Source organism: Panicum virgatum, chromosome 8K, assembly GCF_016808335.1.
Source record: "Panicum virgatum strain AP13 chromosome 8K, P.virgatum_v5, whole genome shotgun sequence".
NCBI classification, from domain to species: Eukaryota; Viridiplantae; Streptophyta; class Magnoliopsida; order Poales; family Poaceae; genus Panicum; species Panicum virgatum.
The window spans coordinates 46,763,940-46,772,209 of record NC_053143.1 but is presented as its reverse complement, the minus strand read 5'-3'; the positions used below and the strand labels follow the sequence as shown (position 1 = coordinate 46,772,209).

At 40.8% G+C, this 8,270-nt stretch overlaps 1 protein-coding gene across 2 annotated transcripts; it reads left to right on the top strand.

The window, feature by feature from the left end:
* The first annotated feature begins 385 nt into the window (after positions 1-385).
* Positions 386-7,626, top strand: LOC120644909 (putative 14-3-3-like protein GF14-H). Of its 2 annotated transcripts, none has more exons than XM_039921653.1 (6): positions 386-578; positions 3,852-4,152; positions 5,345-5,432; positions 5,525-5,634; positions 6,131-6,273; positions 7,274-7,626. In XM_039921653.1, exons 1-6 carry the CDS (start codon positions 515-517, stop codon positions 7,510-7,512), a joined length of 945 nt encoding a protein of 314 aa, XP_039777587.1. In that variant the 5' UTR covers positions 386-514; the 3' UTR covers positions 7,513-7,626. The 2 variants fall into 2 exon arrangements, with proteins under 2 accessions (XP_039777587.1, XP_039777588.1); XM_039921654.1 differs by lacking the exon at positions 386-578 and adding an exon at positions 2,112-2,680.
* The last annotated feature ends 644 nt before the right edge of the window (positions 7,627-8,270 follow it).

Here is an 8,270-nt window from a genome sequence, read left to right as displayed (position 1 = left end):
ATGCTGAGAGGGGTAAAAAGAAGGAGGCACTCCAAACTTCTCTAAGAACAACTGAAAATGTAGAAGTAAAATTAATAAAAGTCAAACCCATTTTCAACTTGTTTAATTTGGTGCTATCAACCTAGCACTCCCAAACGACCAGATCACCCTGCCGATGAATGACAAGTTTGCTAAAGGTGTGAGTGTGATCTTTTTCCTTCATCAAAGTAGAGAGAGAGAGAGAGAAAAAAATACAAGTTTAGTTATGGCTGTGGATGGGAGCTTCCTGGGGCCAAAGGGAAATGCCCAACTGTCAGCACAAGGGCCACACCAAAATCATTGCTGCAGCTGCTGCTAATCAGAAGGCACCACATATATGATATATGGGGACACCATCAGCAAGAACTGAGCCATCCGGTCCCAAAAGTAGAAAAAGGCAAGGGGAGCTCACCTTCCGTTTTAGGAAGGTGAAGAGGGGAACTGGGGAGTTGGGAGAGGGGAAGCCAGGAAGGGATCGGCGCCGGCGGGGAAGGAGATGGAGGAGCGGGAGAAGGTCGTGTGCCTGGCCAAGCTCGCCGAGCAGGCGGAGCGATACGACGGTAAGGGATCCCATCCACTGGTTGCGCCTTGCTTGGTTGATGCTTGTCTGCAGTGGTGTCGTTCTTGGTGCCCTGCATTATGGGGAAATCCGTGCTCTGTTCTTTGCCGGAAAGGAATTGGGCGTCGTTGGCCTTCGATCCGGCGCGGTTGCATCAGTGTTTGGCTTACTTGCTTCAAGTCTGAACAGCAACCTGCCGGCCGCCGCAGAGATTTTTTTTGGGGGTTTCTTCCGTGCTGGAGCAAAAATCCTCTGAATGTGTAGTGGTTCTATTGGTGGATCCCCACTGTGATGATTCCGGGCTAATTTCAGGGACATTTCGTTGATTTTGGGGGGACCGGTTTGATCGTTTCCAGCACTGCAGGGCACGACGTGTTCCGCTTCGATAGATAGATAGAAAGATATCATTTTGATGGCAGTTTTGGGAGCAATCTTGCGGTTGCTGAGTGTTTCTGACAGCTTTCTATTGCTTCTAGTTCTGTTGATTTGTGGCTGTTGAGGGGAATAATGAGGTTATATGTGTCTGATATTTTGTGGGGGCCAATTCTATGAGTTGACTGTCAAGTGCCCTTGGGTTGCTTTTCTACTGCTTTTGATGTTGCTATGAGGAAAAGAATGATCTTGGTACCATGGATGGTGCATGAAAATTCTTTTTATAAAAACATTGTCGTAGATATCCATTCTATTTATAACCTAGTGCACATGACAGCTATTAGACTCTACAAGGATGGAAGAAGTTTATATGGTCACATTTGGGGTTTTAGTTTAGTGTAAAAATTCTCAAAAAGAATAAGCAATTTATATGGTCATATCTTTTTTTTTCTTCTGTTTAGAGTGGTTTGAGCTAGCAGCCTAGCAACCCCATATGGTGGAATGGCATAATTCCAGACTGCTTTTTATTGTTTCTACCCATCTACCGGTACCCAATATTCTTGGCAATTTGGCCACCATTTGATGCTCATCACTTATGACCTATGTCGTTAGATTGCAAATCTTTCAATACTGAACCCTGGTCGCGCTCGCGGCCAGGGAGATGGGCCACGTCAGCTCCGAAAATATTGGCCGTCGAATCGCGATCCGACGATCAGGAATAGATATGGACGTAAATTTTGCAAAAAAAACCCCGAACTTTGTTAAAATGAACACGGAGTCCATCAATTTAACGGAAAACCCCTCGGACTTTGTGGAACCTTACTTTAAAAAAAACCTGAACTTTTAGTAATCGTGCCGTACTCCGTGAATTTTGTAAAAAAAACCCTGGACTTTGTTAAAATAATTATGAAGTCCATCAATTTTATGAAAAACCCCTTGAACTTTTCAGTAATCGACCGGTACTCCGTTGACGCCAAATTTACCAAATAACCCCCGCAGTCTACCAATTTTACAAAAACCCCCCGGACTTTTGCAGTTCAATTTCTTAAAATAAACCTGAACTGGAGGGCATATTTCTGCGCGGCAACGCCGCGCAATGTTCTAGTTATTTCATTATGTCGTGTAAGGATTGTTTAACTTGAGCCCTGCCAGCCAATGTCTTGACCTGAGCACTATGAGGTTGATTTTGACATTTAAAAAAACATATGATTACTTCCATAGTGCTTCTGGTTCCATTAATCTTGGAGACGGGCTATGAAGTTCTTCTAGCCTAAGCTTTGATATTCCCTCTGAAAAGTGGAAACACCATGATTCTGAGTCTTTTGTTTCCAGGACACCCTCCCTCCTAGGAACTAATTTAGCTTTTTTTTTAATTATTATGAAACAGTAGGAGCATCACCTACTTATTATATATAGTTCTCTTCCTTTGGCAAAAATAAGAGAGACCTTTTGGAAGTAAATAAAAATCATGACTTAAAATCATTATCAGTTCCTTCGGTAGACCAAAATCAGTTCCGTTGCTGCTAATCAGAAGGCACCACAGATATGGGGATATCATCAGCAAGAACCAAGCCATCTGGTCCCAAAAGTAGAAAAAAAAAGGAAAGGGAGGAGCCCACCTTCCATCTAGGAAGTTGAAGAGGGGGAACTGGAGAGTTGGGACTTGGGACTCAGGAGCGGAATAAGGTTGTATGCCTAGCCAAGCTCGCTGAGCAGGCCGGCGATAAGACTGTGAGGGATCTCCCCTGTTCTCAGTTACGCCTTGCTTGTGTACAGTGTCATCATTCTGGTCCCCTGCATTTTGGGGGATCCATTGTCCGTTCTTTGGTGGAGTTTGGGGGAGAAATTGGGTGTGTTCTCCAATGATTCTACGTTTTTGGATTAGTCTTTGCTCACTAGTTGCATGTGTGAGCAGTAATCTGCTGACAGTTGCAGCGATTTTTGTTTCTCCTGTCCTGGAATGGAAAGCTCAGAATGTGTACAGTTTGACCAGTCAGGTCCTTCCCTATGATGTTCCGGGCTAGTTGCTGCTACTCCTTGTTGAATTTGAGGGCGATTTTGATTGTTTCCAGCAGTGCATGTACGAATGTCATTTGTTTCCTGAAAAAGATGACTTTTTTGTTACCATTTTGGGGCCAATCTTGTGACTGCTGAGTGGTTCTGACTGGTTTTGTTTGTTTCTGGCACTATTGATTTGTTCGTGCAAAAGGAAGAATTGTTGCTTGGTCGATCAGAGTAGATTGTATGTCAATGATGTTTTCTGGGGACCAATTTTGTGTGGTGGGTGCCCTTGTGTTGCTTTTTTATTCATTGGTATGTTCATCTGTTGGAAAAGAAGGATCTTGGAATCATGGATGATGCATAACAATGGATAAACATACTCATATATCTCTATCCAATCTATTCAGCATCAGATTATCAGTATTCGACTCTGCAAGTGTGGAATAAGTGGAACTATGGAATCAACCATCCACTCCACATTTCTAGTTTTAGTTTAATGTGAGAAGAAGTTCAGCAATTTATAAAGTCATGTCCTTTTTTCTGTCTAGTATCTATTGTGGTTTGAGCTAGCAACCTAGCATCCTACTATTGGCATAATTCTGGACTCCTTTATATTGTTTTTGCCCATCTCTTATGTCTTTGGACTTAATCTAGACCTTCCAACATGTAGCTTTAATGTAAATCAGTGACTTATCCGATATAATATCGAACTTTTAAAATTGCAAAGAGAATTAATAGCTTGACATGAGGAACTAATATCTGTTTATAATGGAACCTGTTCTGTCCCCAAACTAACCCTTCAGGTTAGGTTATGATTGCAGTATTCAGGGTGCACCTTAATTTAATTGCGCTTGTTTGTCTAAAGTTAGTCTTATGTCTTAACTCAATTCATGATCGACAGATATGGTTGAATTTGTGAAAAAGCTTGCTAGGATGGATGTGGATATGAGTGCTGAAGAAAGGCATTTATTCTCAGTAGGTTTCAAGAACACTATTGGGGCAAAGAGAGCATCATGGAGAATCATTTGTTCATTTGAGCAAAAATTGACAACTGGTGATCAGGCTGGTGTGATGATAGATGCCTACAAAAATAAAGTAGAAGATGAACTAAGGAAGGTTTGCAATGAAGTACTGTCAATCATCGCTATTCATTGCCTTCCCTTGGCCAATTCGGGTGAAAATGTCATGTTCTTTTATAAGATGTATGTGCAGATTCCTTGATTCAGTGCTCTGTTTCATTTGCCATATACTTTTCTGACTATTTTCTGATTATTACGCCCAGAGTTAATTTCTATCGATATCTCATTAATATTTTCCAGGTAAATTTGATATCACAATCTTTTGCCAAAACTATAAACAATTTTGAGCTCAAATCTATTTGAAGAGCTTATTTCCTCCCAAAAAAATAATGGTAAATCCTTTCCTAAGCTTTGATGAATGAACTTGATAGAAGGAGGTCCGAAAAAAAGAAGGGGGGGGGGGGGGGGACTGTCTGGTTATGGCTTGGTAACTTGGTCATTTTTCCATGGCTGACATATGTTTTGTGCCACTGGATCCCAAAATTCGTTTCCACTTCTAGTTCTGTTTTAAAAGGTAGCGCTATTATGAAAAAGAAAAGAAAGCTGCACATATTTTGAAGTAAGGAGATGGTGCACACGACCACATCACTAATGTTATGTGTTTGTATTATCAGTTCATTTTTCTTTTAGAGGAGCACAGAGCTACTTCTCAAATAATAGTAGATGCTACTTCTTTCCTAGTGGAATTAAAATATGGGTGTTGGGTTTAGTCCAAGTTACTTCAGTTTAATCAATGCAAAGGCACAAATGTTTAAGTACAATTGTTAATACATTTTTATCAGGTAAGGTGTTCTTCCATAAAAAAGAAAAGGGAATAAGATTTAAAGAGTAGATAATGCTCTTGGTCTCCAACTGTTCAGGGAGTCAGGGGTTATTATTTAACGATACAACAATAGTTTTACATTGTCCTGCCTTTTAGTCTCTTTGCTGTGAACTTCTCTATATCTGAGGCTAGCCTGCTGCACAGTTTTACAAATTGGCTCCTCTATACAAGTAGTAAGCTGAAACTTTTTTGTTCATTGTTTATTGAAAATATGTACAATGATTAGTTTGGTTTCTCATTGTCTCGTTCAATATTGTTTCGATACAGCATATTAGAGAATTGGATGGTCCTTCACTAGTTCATCAGTCCCTTGTGTATCTGATACTGTAGGATGATACTAGGAATTTTACATGGTCTATATGGATCCCTGATGATCCATTTGGAAAAGCTTGTTTCTATAGCGTGTGCATGCTCCAATTATACTCTATTGTCCTATGTAATCTTTTTCTTACCTGCTTTGGATATGACTCCTATTCTCCTAAACTGTTGCAGGAAAGGGGACTACTATCGTTACTTGGCTGAATTTAGCACTGGAACTGAAAAGAAGGCTGCTGCTGATCAGTCACTTATGGCGTATCAGGTTCAAAATGTTCCAAGGATTTTACATGGCCTCTAATGAATCTTTTGGAAAAGGCTTTCTCTTTCTGCCAAATTAACAAACATTTGCTGCAGCACGCCATGGTTGTTGCCTCCAGTGAGCTCTCACCTGCTCACCAAATCAGACTTGGCCTTGCCCTCAATTTTTCGGTCTTGTTTTATGAGATAATGAACTCGCATGAGAGGTCACTCATCCTCGATGGCTCCTTTCTCTCTTTTGATTGGTATTTCAAATTTTATGATAGATATTCCGATCCAGTCATGCTTCTTGTTTTGAAACATGGGCCTACTTGCCATGAGGTGACCACTTTCAAATCAAATGAACTGTTCGCCTCTAGTGGATGATTTATTAGTAAGTTAAATTTGATTTTGTTTGCCCCAACAAGGCATCATGAGACATTTAGCCATTCACATAAATCCCACAAATACAATGTTTAGTGAGATACTTTGACAGTCTGAACCCACTGGATGCTAGTTGGGCACATGGTAGATTTGTTGATTCTGCCCTTTCTCTAGAATGACTTTTGAGATGATAGTGTTTTCGTCCCCTAGACTCTGCATGTTGGGCACTTGGTAGATTTGTTGTCATAATGTCATTCCAGTATGCTTCTTGATGGGCCACCAGTTTATAAAAAGCATCAACTTTAGTCACTGATTTTTTATGTTTTATCTCTTTTTCAGAGCTTGCCAAGTGGCAAAACAAGCATTTGATGAGGCTCTTGCTGAGATTAATTCTGCTGGTGAGGGGATTTACAAGGATAGCACGCTTATGATGCAGCTTCTCAAGGATAACTTAGCATTGTGGACATCAGAACTAACTGCAGGTAAATTCATTTTTACAACAACAACATACAACATAGCCTTTTTTTCCCAAGCAAGTTGGGGTAGGCTGGTAAATTCATTTTTGGAAAAGAAAATACTTTCTGACCATTAAGCAATGGTCATGTAAACCTTTCTGATCAAGGAGTCGCAAAGCATAAAAAAAATTAACAATCAGTTCATAATAACATAACTTGGATGTCGAGTTTAACTGTGCCTTGATTAGCTGTAAATTCTAATGGAGTTGTGCGGAGTAATTACAATGCTTTTCCTTGGACACTCTGTCGGGCCAAACCTTACGTCTAGTAATGCCTCCTGACACATGAATATGATAAAACTTAAACAAAGTATCAAAGATCCTAAATACTGATTCAGTTTTGATGGCCGAATACTCATGCCTAGAAGATATATTCCTCCTGAAATGGTGATGTAGATCATGTGTCTTACTACTTTACTAATCTAATGGATATAGGGTTTAGGGATTAGGACCTATAACTAGTATTTGATGCTAGTAAACTATTGACATTATTATTGCACTAAGTTTCAACCAAAATCTGGTTCTCCATTTTGTAAGGTGCCTCTGCCTATGGCCTTAATTTGTGTCCTTTTCTTAGCAAAACTCCATGCCCTTGAGACGTTGCAATTTAGATAATTAAGTGGTCCAGTGCACAAAATTCTAATATATGTTTATAAGCCTGTATAATGATTTCCATTGTAATGCATAAGATTGCGTTAACAGAGTGAACTGAAATACAAAATTTGTGCTCCTACTCTGTTGGTGTACTTCATACTCTTAGCATGTACATGTTTTAAATAATTCGTCAATCTGTTTCACATGTTATCTGACAAAGTGCAAATCCTTGTTCAGATCTGGACCAACATATCTTTTTTCTTCTCATCAAGCTATAGTTGAAGTCTGTATGATGTGAATATGCTGATGCTGACATGCTTGACGCTATACTGGCTATGCCAATGTGCTGATTAACATCTTTGGTGTTTTGGCAGGGTTGATTGAGATGCACGCGGAATTACTAAGCAGCAATGCTAGCGAACCCCGTGTCCTTAGTTTTTCTGCATCAGAAGAAGAGCCTTATGTATCTTTTCTCCTGCAGTTTCTCTTCCTCTCTTTTGGCCATCGTTTGGTCTTGGAGTCAGTTATCCTACTAAATGTTTCAGTGTCTGGAGTCTGGACTGGTGACCATCCACCCAGCTTTGGTGATATTTTTGGGAGCTTGGATTGGTGACCACCCAGCTCGGATGTCCTGTTGCCTTTTTCTGTGCTTGAGAGGCGTCTTTGTACACTGACGATGAATTTTCTCTTATCAATGCATTAAGGTCAAGGACCGTCCCTGTCATCATTAAGTTTGTTCAGTGACTGCAGCAGTAGGCTGCCGCTGGCCGCGCCGCCCTGCCTGGTGGTGTGGTGGGCAGCTGCGCCCCCAAGCCCGGCCTGGAAGCAAACGCCGCGTCTGCTCTGTCTCCCCTCGCGAGCTCGGTCTGCACCCGACGGACAGACAAGAAAAGGGAAAAGGGGTAGAACGAAACCGAACAAACAAACTCAAATTACTTCCTCAATAATCGACGAAACAAGATGAAACTTCATCCATAGATGCGCAACTAAAGGTCCTAACAGATTCATGAAGAAGCTCGCAAAAAGACTAAGAATTCATCCTGAATCGAACGAAAAACCGAAAGCCCCTTGAAGAACACGATCTCGACGAAATCTAAAAATTCGGACCGAATTTGCGAGGAATTTAAGAGATGATCGAACCAAAGTTGCTCCCAAAGATCCTAGCAACAAAACCCCTCAAGAAATCTGATCCAAATCGTAGCCAAATCAATGAATGAAAAATTGCCCAAAAAAGATCAAATCAAAGATTCCCTCCTCTCTCTCTCTTAAACCCTAACCCAAACTCACATAAAACAAACGAGAAGACCTCCACCAAAGAATGCAAGAGGTGGGTTGTTCACGCAATTCCTCCACATTACAAAACTTCGGTTC